The sequence below is a fragment of the Rhincodon typus genome, chromosome 13 (genome assembly GCF_021869965.1).
Source record: "Rhincodon typus isolate 14 chromosome 13, sRhiTyp1.1, whole genome shotgun sequence".
In the NCBI taxonomy this organism is placed as follows: Eukaryota; Metazoa; Chordata; class Chondrichthyes; order Orectolobiformes; family Rhincodontidae; genus Rhincodon; species Rhincodon typus.
The window spans coordinates 46,307,693-46,332,595 of NC_063344.1; the positions used below are offsets into that span (position 1 = coordinate 46,307,693).

Below are 24,903 nucleotides of genomic sequence, written 5' to 3' on the forward strand. Positions count from 1 at the left end.
CTTTTCATGAAGCCTATGTTTACATGAAAATCTCAAACTCATATGCTTTTTCCTAGTTCAGCTGGGGATAACTGTCTTCATGCTCATTAATCATGATTTTGTCAATTTCTCTCTTCATTCCAACAATGCAATGTACACATTTGGTCCCATGGTGAGAGTGTGGGATGGAAGATCTACGTGGATCTGTCTTCCAAACAGAAAGCTGCCAGGGTCAGTTACTGTGTCTTGAGGAGTAGCACCTAGATTTAACATGATGATTCAAAACTTCTGGCAAGTTGATTTATATTTAGTGATTATGGATTTTATATTACGAACAGTGTGTTCTACAAGACAAATCTATTGAGGACCATTGGGAGAAAAGATAGAGGTAATTTTTTGAACATTATTGCCTGCATGTCTTTTATAGGTACAAACAGTACTGTGGACAATTTGTTGAGGAACAACAAACATACTGAAGACTGTGGTTGATGTTTCAACAGCCAATGTGCTAATAGCATCTTGGATTTGTCTCATGAAACAAAATTAGTCAGTGACCATAATGTAATCATGTCCCTGGACATAGGAAACATCAGCAGCGATATCATACTGTGGTTCAGAAGGAGAGGTTCTCTTGGAGGAAGAGAGGATTGTTGAGGTTAATGGAATGGCATGATTCACATGACTTGATTAGTTGTTCAATGCCCTTTTTACTGTCAGACCAATTTATGGAATCACACATCAATATCTTGGCTTGTTCTGCACCTACAGAACATACATGCATATTGCCTAGCATGTCATAACATACACCATGCAGAATTATAGACAGTAAGAAGTGCCGATACTGGAGTCAGAGATAATGCAGTGTGGAACTGGAGGAGCACAGCAGGCCAGGCAGCATCAGAGGAGCAGGAAAGTTGACGTTTCGGGTCAGGACCCTTCTTCACACTGTGTTATCCATGCAGAATTATGACTTGTTTGCCTTTGAAGATTACATTCTAGTAGAGTCCTAGTAGATCTTGAAAGGACCATGAATAAGTTTACTAGCCCAGGGATGCATTTAGACCACACATTGACATTGATCTATTTGAGCTGTCGTGGTTCATCACCCTTCTATGTAACTTACTAAATCTACTGTGCTTGGTTCTGCCCAAAGTATAAGAAATTGATGTTGCAGTTGGAATTTTTGATATTCCAGCCAATGGATTTGTTACTTTTTATATCATAATAATGTGTAGATCCATCAATGCTGGATTACCAATAATGGAATAATATTATGAAGATCATAAGAAGTTTCATATTGTAGTTTAACAAAATGCTTGGACATGCATCAGATTCTACAGAAGTATTCAAAAATCTTAATGCAATTTTGAGTTAAATCATCATTTCAAGCTACCTACATATTAACAGTAACTGCATTTCAATAATAATTACATAGACCTTAATGATATTGCTGATAAGGCTTTTACAGAAATTTTATTATACAGGCTTTGTTCAGATAATTTGTAAATGTTTACAAGTCAGATGTATCTTGATGGATCATTCTGTATAATCTCTCTGTTGATACAGTCACCGTAAACAAAGCAGAATCAGCAATACCGTCTTCATAAGTCCAAACTATTCGAGGAATGTGCGTTATTTTTCTTTACACATCCCAACTAGAGGTAAGTTTTAGGCGTTAACCATCATCATCACATTCAGTAAACTTAAGGAAAGGGCACAGTCCTGTTAATAACTGTTGTGAAACAGTTTGACATGTTGGGATGATATAGTGACTCAAAGAAAAGAAAACTAGACACTATAAAATAAGGAGTCAATTCATCAATGCACTCCAATGTCCCCCTTTCATTTTTGTTTGAATAGACAATTCTGTTGCTGTAAATATTGTAATACATTCAATTCCAATGCTGACTGTTAATAATTTGAATTTAACATGCACACAATGGGGGTAATTATGACTGAGTAATAATATCTAATAGTAATAGAGAAATTCCATATACATCTCATGGTGTTGCTATTCATTGATTTCAATAGAATCAGTAATCGGGACAATAATAAAACTGGCTACCGATTTTCTACAATCCATTTTACACTAGTCAAAGTTATTTCAGAGAGAGAGACTGCAGCAGTTAGTTAATAAGACACTACTCAATAAATGTGTTGCTCAAGTTTGAGTTTCTATATTGCTGGCTAAATAGTTCAATAGGCAGCATTGGTGTCATTAAAATGCACTTAAACTTTCTGTGATTGTTAATAATGCCACAAGAATTGATGGTTGCCATGACTGATGAAAAACTTAAGCTAAAAAGAGACATCATTTTTGTGTAATTATGAGCCCTTGTGCATGATCAAGTCAAGACGACTGATAGACTCTATGCAACAAGTAACTGTGCTAGGTTGTTCAGCCTGAAGGGAATAATGCTAGCCAGGATATCTGGGAGTAAGTTGGTAAAAATACCAAGAGAGTTCAGTCACAGATGGTATTCCCAGAGACTTCCATGCCTCTGCCGCCAAAGTCAGTTACATGAGAAATGCTAGCACAACAAAAAGCTGTCATGGAATCTTGCTGTTATAAACAGCTCCTAAGATGGTTCTTCAGGCTTTTATGTCATGTTTATTTGATGCATTAAAGGCCTGGATTACGATGTAAAAAATTTATAGAATATTAGATTCACTTTAGCAGTGTTTTTAATCCACTATGACTATTCTAAAGCGGAAACTGGATGTCTGATTAATTAAATGTTAATCTGCTTCTAGGCTGAAGAATCATCAAATCAGAAAAGTAAGGAAAGTGAATTACATTGCAAAGTGAACAGGTTGATCACCAGAAAGCAATGCAGTCAAAACTTATTTATCCAAGTTTCTAAAAAACAGTTGCCATAGTTCCTCAAAAAAGGTTGTTGGCAAGATGAAAGCAAGCAAGGTCAAGGAGGAAGGTGTAAACTTGATAACAAATGGACTTAACAGCAGCATGCAAAAGATAATTGCTAATAGGAATAGTTCCAGCTGAGTAATAGTGGTTACTGGCATTCTATAAAAATCAACTTTGACACTTCCGCTGTTCTAATATTTATTAACATTTTACTTTTTGTTTTTTTGAAAATGAACTTTTTTTTTGTTAATTCACTGTGGTCAGTCCAATGCCACAGCGTCCCTCGACTTTCAAAAGACTTCAGATCAAATTTTATGTTTTCTAATCGACATGCTCAGAGATATTATTATACACCTCTGGAGCAGGTGTGGGGAGGCAATGGCCTCGTGATATTATCACTAAATTGTTAATCTAGAGATCCAGGTAATGTTCTGGGGACCCAGGTTCAAATCCTGCCACAGCAGTTGGTGGAATTTGAATTCAGTTAAAAACAAAAATCTGGAATTAAGAGTCTGAATGATGACCATTAATCAAAAAATACAGCTGGTTCGTTAATGACCTTTAGGAAAGAAAAGGCTGTCTGGCCTACGTGTGACTCCAGACCCTCAGCAATGTGGTTGGCTCTTAACTGTCCTCTAGGCAATTAGGGCAATAAATGTTAGCCTAAATGAATAAGAAACAACATGGCACTTGAACTTATGCCTTCTGGTTTAGAAATAGGGACACTACCACTGCACCACAAGGCCTTTCTTATCAAGGTCTACACATAGGTTATAAAATTATTAAATTATTATATTGGATTTAGGAATAATTATGAAACTGGTTATGAAGAATAGAAATGGGCACTCATTAGGCAATTTTTGTCAGAGTCAGGTGGGTTAAGGCTCTTATGATGCAGTTATATTGTCCCTATCTCTGAACCAAGAGGCCCAGACCCCAGTCTCACTTGCTCCAAAGTTGTGTAATAATATTAGAAAATATTTTTGAGTAAGTTGGGGTATTTTTGGGATCACTTAATTGGATGGCTTTGGGTTTAATGTGGTTTTTAATTCATATCCTCTATATCAGCTGGACTCAGAAACTCAGTAAAAGCAAAATCAAATTTTTGAATGATACTAAATTACAAAAGCCTGTGAACTCAGAGGCGGCAATCAGAATTTTCAGAATGAGTTAGACAAGATGTGGAAATGAGCAGAATAACAGATGACTGAATTTAATTAAGTAAAATGTACAACAATATGAAAATGATCAATAGCATGCCTACTTTATGAATGGAGTTAAAGATTAAATCTCTTAAGTAAGGCACTTCAATTCCTGATATTCAGTAACACCCCTTTATTTCATTCTGTTCATAGTAGTGGTGCCAAAGTCCTCGGTGTGTCTTCTCTTTTTCTGATATCAGTCATGTGATCAATTACATTATCATGATTGACATGAAACTTATCACAAAAGCCTGCCAGGTCTTCAGCATGTAAATCAAGGTCAATAGTTGGAGCTCCAATAGAATAGCAATTATTGGAGTATTATTATTTAACAAGAACTTACACAATCTGAGAAGGAAGCAAATGTCAGGTATAGACAGCAGAGATCGAGTGAATCCCTAGAAAAATATACTCCTACTGCCTTTATACACAAGAGGGAAATCAGGAGGGCAAAATGGGGACATGAGATGGCTTTGGCAAATAGGGTTGAGAGTGTTGACATAGAATAGTAATTTCATGTTCGTTCTGTAGTACGAAGTTTGTATGCTCACATGTTGGCTGACAATCTGTATTGCAATTAGATAGTCTTTGACCAGTGTTAGTTCAGGATTTCTGGTGCTTCTTTTTACTGTCAACATTGTTATATGTGGTGATTAAAGGCCAGGTCCTTGAACATCAGTACACCCATGAGCACTGGTCCCATGGTAAGCACTTAACAAAATATCTGGGATGATCACAGATTATAATCTGGATGGTGGCACAGCATTCTGTTGGCTAAAACATTCTTTGTTGTTGACAATGCTGAATATCTGGTCACACTATGTGCCTACAGTCTGCTCATCATTGGACCACAGTTTAGCCTGACATCTTTGTCTTGATTGGTCAGATTTGTCTTGGCTGCTCATCACGTCAAATCACTTATTCTGACTTTTGCTTTTTGCATTTGCACTTCCAAATGTAACACGCCTTGCATACAGGTCATGTTTCCCAGATCATTTGCTGAGCTTACCTGCATTGACTATTGTGCCAATGGTTGATGAATTACACAGCCTGCATGGCTTTACCTGTTGATATTTCTTTGTACCTGTAGCCACTTAGATGTAGCCTTTGCATTAGTCTTAACAGTCATTCTGGAATATTTCCACAGGGGTAGACACGAGTTAGTGTTTGCTATAATAATCTAGTTCAGTAGCCAATAAATCATAATCGCGCTCCTATCTCTGCATCTATTTATGAATCAATGATCTCTGTCAGCCACTACCTAAAAGGACATGAATTTGGGATTATAACCAAGACTCAACTTCAAAATATAGATTTTAAAGTGTTAACTATACTTTCTTCTGAATTTTTTACAACGGTTTTTGGATAGACCAGACATGTTCAGTCTGTGGAGGCCTTCATTGTCTATAGAATTTTGGTTTTTAATTTGTTTATCTGGCTTTGAAATATCAAATTCCAGAAAAAAAGCTACACATTATAACAAAATTAATTCAGATAGAAAATCTGTGGCTTTCCAACTGAGTGCTAGAAATTTTGTGGAAATCCCTTTGTTTTTGACCAGACTTTCAATGTTCTCTGGAGATCGAGACCTTACAATTCTATTGACAATTTAGATATCAGCACCTGCTGCAGAGTATTTTCTTCTTAAAAATTCAAAGATGGAGGTACAATTAATCCATTATAGAAATGGTCATGAATATAGCATCTTCCATTTCATCAAGATAAAATATTTCACAACTATGAATTGTTACAAGTTAATTGAATTTTCAGTACAGCAACTTATTTGAGGTGTAATGGTGGTAGCATAAGGAGGGTGGATGAGTTGCGGGAAGAAAGATGTAAACATGGTAAGGTGTTAGATGGGCTCCCAAAGGCCAAATAACATCAAGGCCTCTTGGGCTCGCAGCCAAAACAAAGCATTTTTCTTGTACCAGATGCGTTTTTACATCAATCAACAATAGTTTCACAGTTAATTCCAGATATTTATTAGTTGAATTCAAATGCCACCAGATGTTATGATGGGATTTGAACCCCTGTCCTCAGAGCATTATCTTGGGTGTCTAGATTCCTAGTTCAGTGTCAGTACCAGCATTATTATTCCCTATAAAGTTTTTTGCTGCTGTACAGACCTGAGGTGGCTGTGGCTTTCAGAAATGGAAGCCATACATCAGGAAGTTTCTCAACATGTGCAGAGCTTCCCAAGTTGCACACTCCTGCAGCTTAGAGGGAACATCGATTACTGCTGTGCCATCATCTTCCCTGAAGTTAACACTTTACCAAACATATTTACCAATTTCACTGGCAACAGAACAGGAATTAAGAACACAGTACTTCTATGAACATAGTCTCTGACCCATCTCACAAGGGATGATATATTGCTATTTGATTCAAAAAGTAATTTACAGTTTCTTCAGTAGGAAAGACACCTTGTACCCAGATCTCCATCTCCAGATTGTTGGAGATCATGTACACCGTGACAGCTCTGAAGTCCTGGCACACTGACTATGCAGAAATTGCCTGGGAAGTTCAATCTCCAATGGACAATCACTTGGTGTATGGAACACTCTGCAACGGCTCCTACCTCATTTATATTCCAAGTCGTCAGAGGCTTATGACTTCCCCCGAAAACCTACTCCAATTTCTAGTTATAAAACTATAAAATTAACCCTCAAACACTAGTTACACCCACATCCCTAAACATGTGACAATCTGCCTCTCACCCACTTACTTTCCACCCTACACCCTCATGTCATTCTACCCCACACCCACGTTACCAATCAACCCAGCTGCTCACTTTTTAATTTCTCTCCATTGCTTGTCAAAGAGATTTTAGTAAATTTTATTGACTTGCCGGAATATGGCAGTTATTGCCATAAAACGGGGATGTGGGTGTGAATATTCACACCAGTGGTATCTGTGCGGTTTGCTCCACTAAGTCTGTTGGGAAGGATTCAGCATCAGAATTCAGGCTATAAAAGTCCTAGGAAGGACAGTAAGGCAGATTGTGCCTAATCTTTCGAAAATAGGAAATCAACACAGGTTAGAAGGCTAGGGCCCAAGATTTACTTTCCCTTCATCCTCAAAGCATCTGGTATAGGGGCAGTTTCAGACTTAAAAATTACAATTTTATGTGCAATATAAGTAACACAAAGTTGACTAAAGATGTTCTAGGTATGTTTTAAATAATATGAATACCTCAATTACAGCTATAACATGTCTTCACAAAATCTACCCTAGCTTGAGAAAGGAGCAGAAGGGTAAGTTTGGAGTCATACACTGTAGTTGGAAAGCAAGCACTCAATACACAGACTCAACTGAAAGATGCTGAAGGGTGTGGATAAATAAAAGGCACAGGAGCTCAAATACAGAACAGACTGAAATTACCTGTTCAAGTGCATAAAGTCAGAAAATGCTAACTGCGTTATCGTGTTTATTAAGTGTAGGTTAAGTTTATCTATAATACCAGTTGGGCCACATCTAATAGTGGTGTGTTCTGAGCAGTCCATTACAGAAAGAACATTAAGACTTTACAGAATCACTGTATTGATGATAGTAAGGAGAGAAGCAATAGCTACGCGCAGAGACCCTGTTTGCCCTGTTCATAGCTCCCATAACTATTAACCAGAGACAGGCACAGGAATTCCTAGAAGCCTGGCACTCCACAAAGAAAGCCATTAATAAACACACAGAACTCGACCCCATATACACTCCACTACGAAGGAAAACTGGAAGTGAGGCAATCCAGCTCAACGGACTCGAGTTTAAAAACCAGGCGGGAAAACACACCAACGCTTCACCAGAGGCTGCACTAATGACGTTACCCAGCATGCTAACGAAACGTCTGTGGAACAACAAACCAGCTCGGTGAGCCAATCAACCTCAACACCCACAACCCAAGCTATAAATCTACTCCAAAACCTATTAACCAATAGTTAGGTCAATAGCAAGAAGTTAATTAAATGGGAATTTCATTTGAGAATTATGATAAATAATCTACGTAATCCTGCAATACTGCAGTATCCTAACTAAGGCAGTGATTTTCCTACTCTAGGGAAAAAAAAATCGGCCACATCTTTAGAGGTACCAGCCTTTGCTCAGTTATAGCCGAGTTACTGGGTTGTAGCTCAAATTCTACATTAGAGGTCAAAGTGCACAAGTTACTATCATCGTAGTACTGGAATAAAGATGCACTGTCAGAGATACTGTCTTTTGAATGAGGTGTTAAAAGAAGATCTTGTTTCTGTTCTCACCAGAATGCAAGATGATCTCACACCTGCAATTGGTGAGGACAAAGAAAGTTCACCCTGACTTGGTCAATGTTTATCCTTAAAATATCAAACAAAGACAGACTGGGCTGTTTATTTCACGGTTGTTTGTGATATGTTATTGTATACAAATTGATAGTTGCATTTCCCATATTACAGTGACATGTCAAAATATTTAATTGGCTTTGCCGTGTACTGAAATAGTGAAAGCCGCTGTGTAAACGCAAGCTCTTTATTGGGAAGGCAAACACACGGAAATGAGACAGGGACATATTTCTTTAATTTTTTTTATTTTAAGAAGGTTTAATCTCAATAGGAATTCGCCACATTCAAACCATTTATGATTCAACAAATCTGCCATACAGATTATGTATAGAATTTTTAGTATGTCATATTGTAGCAATCAGATTCTAGAAACTTTATCTTAAAATCTTTGCACACAGAAACAAATCTTAACTTAATCCTTGGTAACGAACAAAAGCTTTTGCAAATATGCTTTAAGTGGAAGTCTCAAAAGTTCAGCAGAAATAAGGTTGTATGTGTAAGTGTGCATAACATTCCTGTAAATTAAATGTCCAGATTGATCTGGACGATATAAATTGCAAGTATATATTGTATCTCACTTGAATTAGGCTAACAGGGAGCAAGTTATTATCTAGAAATTAATTTATTTACTCAACTTCTATTAATTGCAAGATTAAATGTTATTTTCATAATAAGAGCATATTAACTGCTGGCCAGACTTAGCAGTTCTTGACATCCATGCTCTGATGTTTCAGAGTGTAGATTAAAGGTTAAATCTTCATGCATAGTGAACCCAAGTAAAAGCACCAGATGAGACAAAAAAATGTTTTAATGTTACCATTATTATGAGCAAATGAAACTGCTTAACATCAGGAAGGTTTTCTTCAGTTAGTCAATCATATCTGCTCCCTCACCCCCTGTGGCATCAACAGAAATATGAAGATCATCCAACATCTCTGCTAAACTGATCCGAGGAGCCCCATCATCATCAGTATCACTTTCAACTGGAATTTTTGACGAATCTATGAACAAAATTTGTTGAAATAGAAAGACATCAAATTTACATCATTTACATTTACACCATATTGTTAACTAAAACATTGTTATCATAACATAATTCTAGAGGCTTACAACACATAAAAGTCAATTTTTTTGATGTATGCACTAGCTATTTGCACTAGAAGACTCAAGTTTCCACAAGTTTGTGCAAAATTCACAAGCAAATGATAGCATTCTACATTGTTTATCAGGACTTAGCCGTAGATGGCAATCAGCATTGTTTTCCATACCTTCCAGAAAACTGGACAGACTTCAATATGTTATTTATCCACAACATTGAGGTACAACAAAAAAAAAATCTGCCATACAGATTTGGGATGGATCAACAAAATGAAAACAAATTTCACTGATATATTCTTCTTCTTTATCATATTAATATCAATATTCTTTTAGGTCATTTTTGTACATGAATCTCACTGCAAAACTTACCACGATAAATATTGACATTCTTCCTAATGATATCATCATCTTCAAGGTCTTCAAGGAATTCCAAGTATTGCCTACAATGTACAGAAATTTGTTATTTCATGTACATGGATGGATTTAATAATGTAGCAATTATGATTCTAAATGAGCAGTATTGAGGTATGAGCTTGCTCCACCATGGCAATTTCCAAAACCAATTCAATAACCTGTTGATTCTTGGTCAGCATGAGAAAAAGTGACCATGAAAGCTGCCGCATTTCTGTTAAAAAAAACACTGAACTGGCTCCTTCCATTACATTAGCACCAAACTGTACAGCTGATTCTCAGAAAGGCGGCTGTTCAGCTCCTTCAGAGTTCTTCCATGCAAATAATCATGGTTTATTTGTAACTTTTCTGTTCATTCTTTGATGCATTGTGGGATACATTTGTTGCCCCTCCCCAACAGCCCTTCAATTGAGTGGCCAGAGGCCATTCCGGAGGGTAACTAAATTAGTGAGCTAAAAGTTACTTTTTACAACATTTGATGATAGGTTCACAGTCACTATTATGGAGAGTAACTTTACATTTCTAGATTACATAACTGAATTTAAATTCCACCAGCTGCCCTGATGGTATTTAAAGCCACATTCCCCACAACTTTGGCTTGGGCCTCCAAAATTACTAGTCTGGCGACATTACCGCTATGCCACCATTTCTCCACCACAATTTAGTCTGCTCACCTTTCCTGCATATAATTTGATATTCACATTTAATAATCCATTTCTCAAATTTCAGAAATGTAAAAATACAGGATTGCTTCATATTGCTTCACAATTTTAAAAGTAAATCTAGCTGAATTTTCACGTTCTGGCTTTCTCCATACCTACACCTTTAAATCTCTTTCATTTTAATGCCCCCGCAAATCATCCTTCAAACAGCTAAACTCAGAAGAAAGCAAGTTAAACCTATGCAATCTGTAATTTAGTAAACATTATCACATATGATGCATCAGCACTGCAACCTCACCAAGAACAATGTAAGTATCTGAACATCATACTCAGCTAAAGAAACTAATGCCTTCAGATAAAAGCCAACATTGCATGAACCTGTCTGATTACTTTCTGCACCTATGAACTAGTAGACAACAATCTTAGTCTCCCACTAAGAAAATTTCTGAAAAGATATTTTAATAAAAACACTTATTAAAAATAAATTCATTCAGTTCCTCCTCTTGACCTATTTTATTTTATAATGCAGGAATGTTGTAATTTTCTTCCACTGTGATCATAGATACTTGATGATTTAACAAGTTTACCATGGAGCGTAATGACCTCTGCAAAACAAAAGCTGGTAAGCTATTCTTTTCTACTATTATAATACACAGGAATGGAATTTGAAGACAGCAACAAATTAACTGCACTTTTTGCTGAATTTGAAGAAAATTCCCCAAAAGATCTAATGACTTGATACGTTGATTTCCCTTTTCCCAATGCTGGTTTGAATTTGGCACCAAAGCAAAAGGATCACAAAAAATCCAGCAGCTGTGACGTCATCAAGGTAAGCAATCAATCACATAAGCGTTTCAGGGAGAGCAACAGAAGCGGCGAAAAGCACAAGCTTTTCAGTTTAATGTTGTAGACAGCAAAATAAATGGCTAGTGTGTACAGATGGGATTAAGATAGAAGTTAAAATGTCAAATAAACTTAAAAATAATTTAAATGTTGGATTGATCATAATGAAAAATTTTGACTTTCAACAAATGTACATCTACTCTTCCAGGGCATTATAAACCTTAGTACCACATTAAAAATCTAGTTAAACTACATGCAACAAAGCCTAACGATGTCAAGATATTTCACAGCAGGACTAAGAGCTTAAAATAACATCAGTTCGGTGATTCTTAAATGCCTGAATTCTGGGAGATCTTAACAATCTGGAGAAGCTTAGAATCACTGTCAGCAACTCCGGGATTCCCATATGTACGAGCACAACATGCCAACAGTTTCACAACAACAACAACAACAAATCTAGTTTTGGTATCATTACAACTGTAAACTTCGAACCTTTATGAATGCAAACTACTATACTGACCAATTTCTCACTTCATCCAGCTAAAATCATTTTTAAAAATTGACCTCAACAAATAGCCAGATATATGGCAATACAGCTCAAGGTTAGCACTGTATGCCACTTCTGTAAAGGAACTCTGCATGCATGCATCAAATTATCTTTTAAAATTGAAAGTCTTTCAAAAAGTAACGGGGTCATCGTAAGGAAAATTATGTGGTAAATTTTACTGGTACAACTCCTGGGTTACCAAAAGAGACAGCAAGAATGATCTGGTTTTGCAGATACAGTAAGAGCATGGTCAGAGCATAATAAAAAACAACTTTGCACATATCTATAATCTACTGGGCAACATTTTCCAAAAAGTGTTTGGGTTGGCATTTTTAAATTTGATACTGCAGTTTTTAAGAAAACATTTTTATTTGTTTTTAAGTTAGCTTCAAAGTAATAACCCCATAAATATGTTGCGATCGGAGGGAAAAAATAAGACTATACTTTTCATAAACATATACAGAAATTGATAGAAAAGCTCAGCACATCTGGCAGCATCTGTGGAGAGAAATCAGAGTTAACATTTCGGGTCGAGTGACCATTCCTCATAACCATACCTTTCATCATCTGTTCCCATGTCCTCATGGTCCTTGTCCAATTCTTTAAGCTTCCAGTTCCTGCGATGTTGCCTCCTACCCCGATCATAGCTCTTTTTAATCAATACCTAGAGGAAAATGGATTATCGATTAACAGACATTAACTATTCAGTTACTTATACACATTCACATCGATCGATGTAACAAAATAGAACATTTCAGCTGCTGAGCCTGTCCCACCATTCAATACAACCATAGCTGAATGAATGCTTTTTTAAAAAAAATATTCATTCATTTATATTCATTCATTCAATAAATGGGCCAACATTCATTGCCCATCCCAGGGGACAGTTAAGAGTCAACCACATTGCTGAGAGTCTACAGTCACATGTAGACCAGACCAGGTAAGGATGGCAGTTTCCTTCCCTAGAAGGGATTAGTGAGCCAGCTGCGTTTTTCCAACAATTGGCAACGGATTAATGGTAATCATTGGACCCTTGATTCCAGATTTTTACTGAATTTAAATTCCACCATCTGCCGTGGCAGGATTCAAACTTGGGTCCCGACGGTGGCTCAGTGGTTAGCACTGCTGCCTCACAGCAGCAGGGACCCGGGTTCAATTCTACCCTTGGGCGACTGTCTGTGTGGAGTTTGCACATTCTCCCGGTGTCTGTGTGGGTTTCCTCCCACAGTCCAAAGATGTGCAAGCTAGGTGGATTGGTCATGCTAAATTGTCCATAGTCTACAGGGATATATAGATTAGGTGGCTTATAGGGATGGGTCTGGGTGGGATGCTCTGAGGGTCGGTGTGGACTTGTTGGGCCGAAGGGCCTGTTTCCACACTGTAGGGATTCTATGATGATGAAATCTATGACGAGAATATTACCCGAATCTCTGGATTAATAGTTGGGTGATAATACCACTAGGTCATCGCCTCCCCTAAACATATGGCAATACAGCTCAAGGTTTTACTCCCACCATCTCTATAACCCTATAGGCCACTGGTAATCAGAAATCTACTAATCAATCTCTACCTTAAACATACTCATTCAATAACGGAGCTTCCATAGCCCTTTGTGTCGCAAAGAATTCTTTATAAAAATTCTAGTATCTTTCCCCATTAACTGATGTAAGGCTAACAGATCTGCAGTTCCCAGTTTTCTCTCTTGCACCCTTCTTAAAAGTTAGAGTGACATTTGCTACCTTCCAAGCAGCAGGAATCATTCCTAAATTTATAGATTTTTGGAAGATAATCACCAACACATCAACTATCTCTATAGCCACCTCCTTCAACATTCTGGGATGTAGATGAAAAATAAAAATATTTACTTCACTTGAAAACCTGGATTTAAAGTCATTTAAATTAAACAAAGCACTGTGGATCCTGAAGATCCAGAGACTGAAATGTTAACTCTGCTGTCGCTCCACAGATGCTGCCAGTCCTGCTGAGTTTCTCCAGCAATTTCTGTTTTTGTTTAAAGTCATTACATCATTGTTCACATAATCCCTATAGTGTGGAAACAGGCGCTTCGGCCCAACAAGTCCACACCAAACCTCAGAGCATCCCCCACAGAGCCATCCCCCTGTAACCTACACTGAACACTACGGGCAATTTAGCATGGCCAATCCACCTAGCCTGCACATCTTTGGACTGTGGGAGGAAACCCACACAGACACGGGGAGAATGTGCAAACTCCACACAGACAGTCATCCAAAAGGTAGAATCGAACCCGGGTCCCTGCTGCTGTGAGGCAGCAGTGCGAACCACTGAGCCACCAGGTCTGGGTGGGTGGGATGCTCTGAGGATCAGTGTGGACTTGTTGGGCCAAAGGGCCTGTTTCCACACTGTAAGGATTCTATGATTCATGATCAATGACCAGAATGATAGGTTGGACAATGTAGGGAATATAAAGTAGACCAGATTATTGGTCCAGTCCCACATTGCTTCACTCCAGTACAAGAATATTGGTACAATATGCTTAACCTTCCTGCATGAAAAAAAATGTAAAACAACACATTTTCCAACATTAAGAACAAGAAAATGCTTACATTGAACTAGTGATATAATTTTTTGAAAGAAGAATAAATTTGGTACACAATTATTTGGAAACTGAATGGGTAAACCTTTAATTTTATTGAAAATGTAGAGATCCTCCTGCAATTCTTGAAGAGAAAGCAGAGCCAATGTTTCTGGTCCAGTGACTCTTCTTCAGAAGAATTCTGGAGAAGGGTCACTGTGCCCAAAATGTTAACTCCGCTTTCTCTCCACAGATGCTGCCAGACTTGAATTTTTCCAGAACCAAAATCAGAAATTGCTGATTTCCAGCGCCTGCAGTTCTTTGTTCTTTTTTCCCCTCAGCAACAAGGCATTTGTGCCAACCAACTCTCATGGGTGTTTACTATTCACACAAATAGCAGGACCAGTGCCATTCACTGTTTTTATAATTCTTCTTTTCTTGGAGAACACACATGGATCTCAAAACGACTAATCTACCCAACCTTCAAGCATAGCATACCCTGTATTTGGTACGATCTGTCCGTCACCATTCCTTCACTGTCACTGGATAATATCCGAGAATTCCCTTACCAAAGTGTAGCACAAGGACAAATGCAATTCATGAAGGCTCATTATTATCTCTCAGAACAACTAGGGCTGAAAATGCAGCTTTGCCATGTTCAAAAACGAAATAAGATTCAAATATTAAGTGAAATGATTTCTTCACATTTTAAAATGAGCATTACGGCAAAAATCAAATTAGTTAAAGCTTTTGGATCAATCTGTTTCACAGAGAGTTTTTGGCATATTGCTCACTATTATTAGTATGATGTTTAAATGATTGAAAAGAATACACATCCCACTGAATAATTCCCATCACAACGTCCAGCTTAAGAATACATTCGCTTCCTTTTTCAAAACACTAAATTCCATCTTCAGGAACAAGATGGTTACCAAAGTATTAATATTCTTTTAAAATATTGCATGAGGATGGATCTTACCACATCAGGAACACGTTGAGGATTCATTTTGTTCACACACTCATCATTTAGGTTTGAATTAACCAAATCAAATCTAGAAGTTAAAAATAATATTATTTATTTATATGTTTCAGTACACATACATAAACAACTCAATCACCACTTAATTCACCAAACATAATGGCTTCCATGCAACCATAGATCTATTTTCAATACTTCCAGAGCTGCCTTGGCCATTTAATATTTTTCAGCCATGTGTTAATTTGTTATCCCCCATGAACATTGTTATGACTGGGGTTTGAGCGGTGCACTGATTCCTTTCTACCCCCAATCCTCCACTGGGCAATAAATTTTAAATTTAACCTAACTTGGTGATATGAGCAATCAAGGTTCTTGACTGCATCTCATTTAGCATTAGAAACAATTCAGCCATGTTGCTTTCACAAAGAATTAGCAGTTAATTACAGGCAAAACTTAAATAAACATCCACAGGCATCCACAGAACATTAATTGAATTTTGGGATCCCGGTAGTTTGCCTCGCAAGACCTAAATCTAGAATGCGACAGTAACAAGGTTTTTGGGTGATTTAGGATGCACCAAAAATCATTTTCCTAATCAACCTGTTTAGAGATGCTATTACACACCTCTGGAGCAGGTGGAACCTAAACCCGGGACTTCCGGTCCAGGGGTAGGGACACTACCTCTGTGCAACAAGAGGGCCCCTGATGCGCTAAAAATCAAGTTCAAGACAGTTAAATACACCAGAAAACAAGTAGATTTGGAATTTGTGACTGCTGAGGGCTGTGGATGCTATTGATACAAGTGTCATTGAACAGAAACCTGCAGTTTCTTCTAACGTAAGGTAATTAAGGAGTATAGGAATCACGTAAAAAGGTGAAATTAAGATTAGTGTTAGCCACATTATTATGGACTGGTGGAGCAAGCTTAAATGGATCACATGGTCCACTCCGGCTTCTTTTTTGTTAATGATTTTACGAAAAGAAAATCGCAGGCAGATTTGAGTGGCATTCACAAGACCACCACTTAGTGGCTGTTGGACACCAATTACAGTGCAAAAGGCAACTACTGCATAGGACATTTGATAAAGTACTAGCAGCTTTCCTATTCTAAGTAATAACGATGGAGAAAACTGAAACATGAGGGAAGACTTGATGAAAAACGCATTTGCATAATGTTTAATATTACATATTAAAAATGTTTAGAAGATGCTTTGCACCTCATGAATCCAGAAAACTTACACACTGATTCAAATTAACAGATGTCAAATGAATAGCTTGTGAAAGAAAACAAGCATTCACATATTTTAGCTTATGCACTTTAAAACATGCTTCATATTTCATAGCAACAAAGAGAATTCACATCTTAACTCTCACTGCTTTATAGGTATTAAATTAACATTTTTTTTTAAATATAGGAAATTACTGACCCCAACACCAGATCCCCGTAATTAAGCAAATGCCCCAAATGAGTACGGCAATGGTACTGTCGGTTAGTGTCCATCTCAGATGTTTTCTGTACCCAGACCTCAGCCAATGTGTGCTAGAATGAAATTTTTTTTAAAAAAGTTAAGCAAAATCACAGCATGGCAATTTTTAAAAATTACTTTTGTTCAAGAAGCTCTTTCCCCCAGAAGATCATTTTAACTACAGGAAACAATAAAAAAGGTACTGCAATGCACTACATCTTTATGTATTTCACAGAAATCACAACCACAGAATTGTTATGATGCAGAAGGAAGCCACTCAGTCTAATGTGTTTACACAACCCTCCACTGGCACTAAATCATAATGCTCATTTATAACGTATTTTCTGCATACTTTTGCATATTGAATGATTATATGGAGATGATGCCCTCCTAAAATGCCCTCAATTTAGTCCGCCTTTGACATCTTTATTTCACATCCAAAAATGAACTGCGTGAAAGTGTTTTGCTCAGATGTTTCCAAATCACTTCAAATCTTTGCCCCCTCCTCTTCAATCTTTTTATGAGCATGAACAGTATTCCCCTACCTACTCTACCCAGACCTCTCAAGTCTGGAAACTGTCAGATTGTTCCTTAGGCTTCTTCTCTCCAAGAATAATCTCAACCTCTTCTATCTATCCGCATGACTGGACTCTCTCATCCATGGAACTACTTTTGTAAATCTTTTCTGCACATTCTATTTACTTATTTTTATGTTTGCAGTATCACATTTTATGATTACAAAAAAAAATTTCTGCAGCTACACTAGTTAAAAACAAGAAAAGATACAAAGGTTTGCTAATGGCATACAAAGCAATTGAACCCATTTATTATACTTATTGACATATACAATTAGGCTCATGTGTTGCATTAAAAATCTGGAACATTCTTTATACTACAGACAGGAAAGTAAACTTCTCAAATAAAAGCAAAATACTGCAGATGTTGGAGATCAAAAATAAAAACAAAGTGATGGAGAAATTCAGTGGCCTCTATGGAGACAGTAACAAATTTAATGCTTCGAGTCCAAATTGGCTTTTTTTTAAAAACCATTCCCGATTCCACAATGTTAACCCCCAGTTGCACTGATGCACTGAATTTAAGGCAGACTTGTAATATACAGACATTTACTTGGATGCTATGAAACTGTTAAAAATAGCAAAGTATGATTTATAGAATGCTGCGCACATAATACAGGAAATTCTCTATCCGCGAAATCATGAACTGCAAATTCGCCTACCTGTGCCAAATAACAAAAAACAACATTCACAGACAAAAATTGCATATCTGCAAATTTAAACCCGTTTTTAAATGAGGCCCGCAATAGCAAATTTCATCATTCACGGGGTTTCTCAGGAACAGACCCCTCGTGGATACGGAGGAACTACTGCACAGTTTTGTTCAATAGCAGACTTTCTCCACGTAATTCCTGCTTACTTTCATAATCAGTTTGGTGGTTGCGGGAGGTCTCTCTGCAATATGAGAAAACTGCCCGATACACGTAAAAGAGAGCAGAACACAACAAAGGATTTTTAAAAGTCCTTTTGTTTCTCGAATTGCTTGCTGACACCAGTGATCTGCCAATAATTACTGTGTATAAGCACCTCAACTAGCTTGCTTGACACTTTTTTGAAAACACATACCAATCTATACTTTCAGTCAAATCTTCTCATTTTTGTGTATTTGTTAGCTTTTAATTGCTTTTGTTAAAAAATCTGTGACATTAATCGCTTCTACCACACATGGTCTTGAATCTCAGCAGATGCAGCCTGTTTTTTAAAGAAATCAATAATACTGACAATACAATGGAAAACTCCACTTTTGCAAATGTTCCATGCTGCAAAAGGATTTTGCTTTCTTAGCTGCCTAGCGGAAAGAAAAATCACACTTTTTCAAAGGTGATCTGTTTACTTACTCTGGTAGATATTGTGCCCGTACCAGGAACACGATTGCAGTCTCCAACGATGTCAATATCCATTACAATAAACTCCTCCAGCTGTCCGGGCTGACAGAGGCTGTAAAAGGGGTAGCGCCAATAAGTAGACCCATCAATTTCAGCAACTGCAAATAATAAACGTAAATTTCAAATCTTAGTTATTATGTATTCTAACATCAGATGAATTATGCCATGTGGTCTGCCTGAAGGCTAGTCCTTGTCTCAATGTTTGACAATGCTTCATATGGAATTGTTTTCTTGTCAGCTTTTGTCAAGAATAGTTTGCCATTGTCTGCCACTCTTAAGGCAAGGCTACGAGGCAGGTCCCAAGTCTACAATCAGCCAGAAGAAAAATCAAACTCATACTATTGATGTTATTCCGAACCACAAGATACCCATCTAGTCAACTGAGCTAACCAGCATCCCAAAGAAAGTACAGCTAAATGAAATACAAAATAACATAAAACAAAACAAAACAAACACTTTGAAATTATAAGCCACACAGTTGATTCGGAGCCAAGGAAATTATTAATATAAAGGATTCAGATGACAAATCAAAAGAGAATGATGCTCATTTTGAGTGCCAGTCAGTTGTGGTGTCAGAGTCAATACACCTCCTGTCTTTCATGTACATCTTCCAGCAAATTGTATTGGAAACTGAGACAGATTTTTAGCTTACCCTAGATCAGCGACATTAGGAGCAACTGTAATGATCATGCTGCTTGTGATCACAAACTCAGCACAAATCACTGAATAAATGCATTGAGTTGAAAAGCTAGGAAAGTCCCAAAGCCACCTCATTAAGCACTAATTGCATATTTACTAAGAAACAACTATGATTTGCACCTTATTGTGAGCAGTGTTTCAATTACAAGCCACTTTTCAATACTTGGTCCCCCCTTCAATGCAATTGCAATGTTATGCTACTCCAGTTTAAATTACTGTAAACCAAACTACATTCCCTTCACAGCAAATCCAATCCAACGTACATGGGCATTCAGGATGAACCTTTAGTTTGAGAGATTGTCAGAATGCTTTCATTGCATACAACATTCAATGTTTCTTTTAAAAACAGGTTAATGGGTTCCACCAATGAATCATCAATGCTACACCTTGGTTCAATTCTGCAATAATTGCCATTCTAAGGCAAGAACCCTGATATTTATAAAATCTCTACTATTTTTTAAAATTGGCCTTGTTCTGATCAGACTCCGGATAAGGTGAAAAATAATTGTTAACTGTCAGTGTGTATCTGTAGCACTAGTACATCTGTGTGTACAACTTCACATGATCGACTTTAAATTGGTCACATTGACATTAAGTGTAAAGCTTTGGCAATGATGACCTGATGGTAGGCTCACAGCTCTACAAAGTCAATTATCTCTATCAGTTTCATCAGGATAGGGCCAAATAAAAAGCCATCTCCCCATCAGGTTAATTTTACCAATACAAGAGGAAAATCCATAAATTACAACCTTCACTTCTTCTCAAAATACACCCACTCCACACGACGTGCAAAGTGCTAGGTCAGCCTCGGGTACATAACATACAATTTCTACTTTCTTAAAAGGTGCATATCATTCAGCCATTCTCTCATGGTCTCAAATCCTCCATTGTAGCCACGGCACGGAGTGTCTTACAGATGCTTAGAAGCATAACCTGCCAATTCTATCAGCATTTGCATGTAGATTTGCTAAAGCAATCTTCTGTTCTACATTTTTAAATTCAAACTGCACTTCCACAAATGGCCACTGGCTGCCAATGAATGAAAAATATCTTGCTTCGGGGATTTGCAAGTATGTAGCGTCTCTACAGATATACAAAATATCTGTAACGTACCCTGAAAGCTTTAACTTGAAGGTCACGTTCATTTTTAAGTGGTTGCCTCCCACTGCCGAGAATTTAGTTTCCAGCCAGAGCCTTCTGTTAAGATGAATCTTTGAGGGTCTCTTTTGCCAGTGCAAGATCTTTCCTCCCCCACAACCAGCATTGTCTCAATGAGTTCAATGATAGGTTAACAACGTCAAGGATATTTTTGTGATAATTATTATAAGGGCACCAACATTCCTTTCCAAAACTTCCATACATATTGCAGTTACCCAGACCATACTCTGCTCTAACATTAATAAAAAAGGTGGATATGGGAACTCTATCTGATTCCAAGCCACATTAAATCTCATCATCTAGGAGAGAGATTATATTACCATCACCTCATTAACTAGCAAGATAAGACGACTGCACTGGATTAGGGCTGACAACTTCACCGCAAGCCCACTGTCAACTGCTAAGTAGATTCACTAGCTTTTTCTGACGTACCTTTTTTCCAGTCTTCTCAAACCTTTTTTTCATATGTTCCCACTCCTCCCATTCCACCTTCTCCCTTTTTCATGAGATATAATTATCCCTCTCTCACTAATCTGCACATTTTATTAGGTCTCAATTCTCCATCTGCAATGCTATAGGGGATCAACTAACTTACAATGCTACAATTTTATTGAATTATAGCTACCAATTATATTTAAAACAGGCCATTTTGAACGGCCTTATTCTCTTAAATTATTCTTCCTAGTTTCCAGGTTATATCTCTGTATACTAAACCACTCATCCAATTCCAAATTGAGTTTAGCAAGCCACCATACCAGCCAAAAGGTATTCCCACTGACTAATTTACTACAGTACTAAGATGAGAAAACAGACACCATCAGTAAACTCTTCAGTTTAATCACTGTAGAATATAAATTTATGTAAACAAAATTATTTGCTAATTTGCTGCACAAATCTGAAGCAGAAGTACTGTAGAAACTTACTCTGCAAGCTGTTAGGATCAATGAGGTGTATTGTACTAGTCACCCGAACACACACGCAAATCTGGCTTATGTTTCCAAGGCTGTGTGCTAATCGTAACGGCAAGCATACTAAATTGTCCTGTAAAAAAAGAGAAATTAAAATTAAACCTGCTTGGAATATCTTTGTTCCGAAATATTTAGTGCATCATTTCATTTTTCTTCATTATTCACCATAATCAAAACAGAGTTACTAAATATATCTTATGTTATGACCACAAATGCAATTATTTTTCCAATATGCAGGATTATTTTTATATGAGCTCTGGTTAATCTTTCCTTTAAAAATTTCTGTTTTATAATTTACTGCTAGTCTTATTGATCAGTATGCATTGGCAAATGTCCATACGAAATGATTTCAAAATGCAACCTAAAAAGTGCATGTTCACAACGAATGATTGCTAGACATCAACTATGTAACAATGAACATGTATTCCCCAGATAGTTAGCACATCCAGTAAAAGGACAAACACCTTAGTCATGGGCAACCTACTATTCCACTAATACACTATACTAAATATCTTAATTTTATGAACAGTTGTAACATAATACAGTAATATCATTCATTGATGTTTTCATTCATTTTTGGGATGTGGGCTGGGAGTTCCAGGATTTGACTTAGGGATAATGAAGGGACAGCAATCAATTTCTGAATCAGGATAGTGTGGGGCTTCATAGAATCCCTACAGTGTGGAAGCAGGCCAGTTAGCCCATCAAATCCACACTGCTCCTCTGAAGAGCAGCCCCAGCCGCCTACCCTTTTCCCTATAATCCTGCATTTCCCATGGCTAACCCAACTATCCACAGAAAATATGGGCAATTTACAGAGTTACAATCATGCAGCACAGAAACAGACCCTTCAGTCCAACAAGTCCATGCCAACCAAAATCCAAAACTAAACTAGTCCCACCTGCCTGCACTTGGCCTATATCCATCCAAACATTTCTTTTTCACATGCTTAACCAAATGTCTTTTGGATCTTATACTGTACCTTCTTCTTGAAGTTCATTCCATACACAAGCCACTGTGTTTAAAAAAAAAAAAAATGCCCCTCATGTCTGTTTAATAATCATTCTCTTCTCACCTTAAAAATATGTCCCCTAGCCTTGAAATCCCCATCCTAGGGCAATGACACCTGCCATTCACCTTATCTATATCCCTCATGATTTTCTATAACTCTATAAAGGTCACCGCTCAACCGCCTATGCTCCAGTGAAAAAAGCCTGAGCCTACCCAACATCTCTTTATAACTCAAACCCTCCATTCTCAGTAAGATCCTTGTAAGTCTTTTCTGGACCCTCTCCAGCTTAATAATATCCTTCCTATAATAGGGTGACCAGAACTGGACACAGCACTCCAGAAGAGGCCTCACGGACACAGGGAGAATGTGCAAACTCCACACAGATAGTTGCCCAAGGCTGGAATCGAACCCAGGTCCCTGGCACTGCAAGTGGTAGTATTCCCACATACCTTCTGCCCTTTCCCTTCTTGTGGGTTGTAGGTTGAGAAGGAACTAAGGAAGCTTGGTGAATCCCTGCAGTGTATCTTGTAGATGGTGTAATCTGCTGCTAAAAAGCATCAATGATGAAGGGACTGAATATTTGTGGAAGTGGTGCCAATTAGGAGGGCTAGTTTGTTCTAAATGATGTCAAGTTTCTTGAATTTTCCTTGAGCTGCACTCATTCAGGCAAGCGGAGAATATTCCATCACACCTCTGACATGTATCTTGTAGATATTGGACAGCCTCTGAGATGTTCTTGTAGCCGCTGTAGCTAGTCCAGATTGTTTTTGAAAATATGAAACCGGAGGATGTTGATAGCAGGAAATTCAGTGACAGTGATGCAAATAAAGTCATGGGATGATCGTCGGTTTCAGTCTTATTGGGAATGGTCACTGTCTGGCACTTGTGCGGCATGCATGTTACTTGCCTAGATAATATGCAGATATTACTGCTTCAGTATCTGAGCTGCTGAAAACGGTACTGAATACTGTGCAATCATCAGCAAACATCTCCACTTCTGACCTTATGACAGAGAGTTATTGATGAAGCAGCTGAAAATCGTTGGGTATGGGACCTTACCCTGACGAACTCTTGCAGTGATCTCCAGGAGCTCAGATGACCAAACTCGAACAACCACAACCAACTTCCTTGACTCCAACACACAGAGTTTTCCCCTTGATTCCAACTGACTGCAGTTCTCCTTGGGCACCTTGATGCCATGCTCCATCAAATGTTGCCTTGGTGACAAGGGCAGTCACTCTCACCTCACCTCCGTACGTTCAGCTCTTCCCCTCATGCTTGAGCCAGGACTGTACTGAGCTCAGGAGCTGAGTGGCCTTGGCACAACTCAAACCAAGCATCACTGAACATTTTATTGCTGAGCAAATGCTGCTGGATAGTACTGTTGATGACCCCTTCTATTAACTACTGACCATAAAGAGTAGACAGATTTGTCTTGCTTTGTATGTACAGGACACACCTGGACAATGGACCACATTATTGGGTAGATATCAATGCTGAAACTGTATTGGAACAGCCTGGTAGGAGTACGGCAAGTTCTTTGCAGTATCCAGTGCCCCAGCCATTGCTTGGTATCACATGGAGTGAATCAATTTGGCTAAAGGCTTGCCTTTGACGCTTGAAGTGGTCAAGATGGATTATCCACTCAGCACTTCCAGATGAAGATTGTAACAGTTGCTTCAACCTGGTCGTTTGCACTCAAGCACTGGGCTCCCCCATCGTATAGGATGGGGCATTTGTGCAACTTCCTTCTCCAGTGAGTTGAGATGTGGCAGGACTGCAGAGCTTAGATTGATCCATTAGCTGTGGGATTGCTTAGCTCTATCACTTGCTGCTTATGTTGTTTGGCATGCAAGGAGTCCGCTGATGTAGTTTCGCCAGTTTGACCCCTAATTTTTAGCTATGCCTGCTGCTGCTCCTGGCATGCCCATCCACATTCTTCATTGAGCCAGAGTTGATTTCCTGGCACGATGGCAATAAAACTAGAGTGGGGGATGCCAACTCATAAGGTAACAGATTGTGTTCTGCGTACAATTCAGCTGCTGATGGCCCTAAGGGACTGTTACTAGATCTGTTTGAAATCTATCCCATTTATCACAGCAGTAGTACTCCACATACAATGGAGGACAATATTTGCTTTAAGCTGCACAGCTGTGCGTGCAGCTCCTCCAAGGTTCCTCAGTGGT

At 38.0% G+C, this 24,903-nt stretch overlaps 1 protein-coding gene across 2 annotated transcripts in view; it reads right to left on the reverse strand.

The window, feature by feature from the left end:
- Positions 1–8,586: 8,586 nt before the first annotated feature.
- Positions 8,587–24,903, reverse strand: part of nmd3 (NMD3 ribosome export adaptor) — a 59,646-nt gene continuing 43,329 nt past the window's right edge. Inside the window, exons 10-16 of one of the 2 annotated variants that reach the window (XM_048604737.1) lie at positions 21,661–21,778; positions 18,833–18,978; positions 16,882–16,994; positions 15,455–15,527; positions 12,479–12,585; positions 9,828–9,898; positions 8,587–9,361 (exon numbers count right to left, since the gene is read on the reverse strand). In XM_048604737.1, the coding sequence (XP_048460694.1) occupies positions 9,228–9,361; positions 9,828–9,898; positions 12,479–12,585; positions 15,455–15,527; positions 16,882–16,994; positions 18,833–18,978; positions 21,661–21,778 (762 nt within the window). In that variant the 3' untranslated portion in view covers positions 8,587–9,227. The remainder of the gene's footprint in view (positions 9,362–9,827; positions 9,899–12,478; positions 12,586–15,454; positions 15,528–16,881; positions 16,995–18,832; positions 18,979–21,660; positions 21,779–24,903) is intronic. The other variant, XM_048604738.1, reaches the window with a different exon arrangement.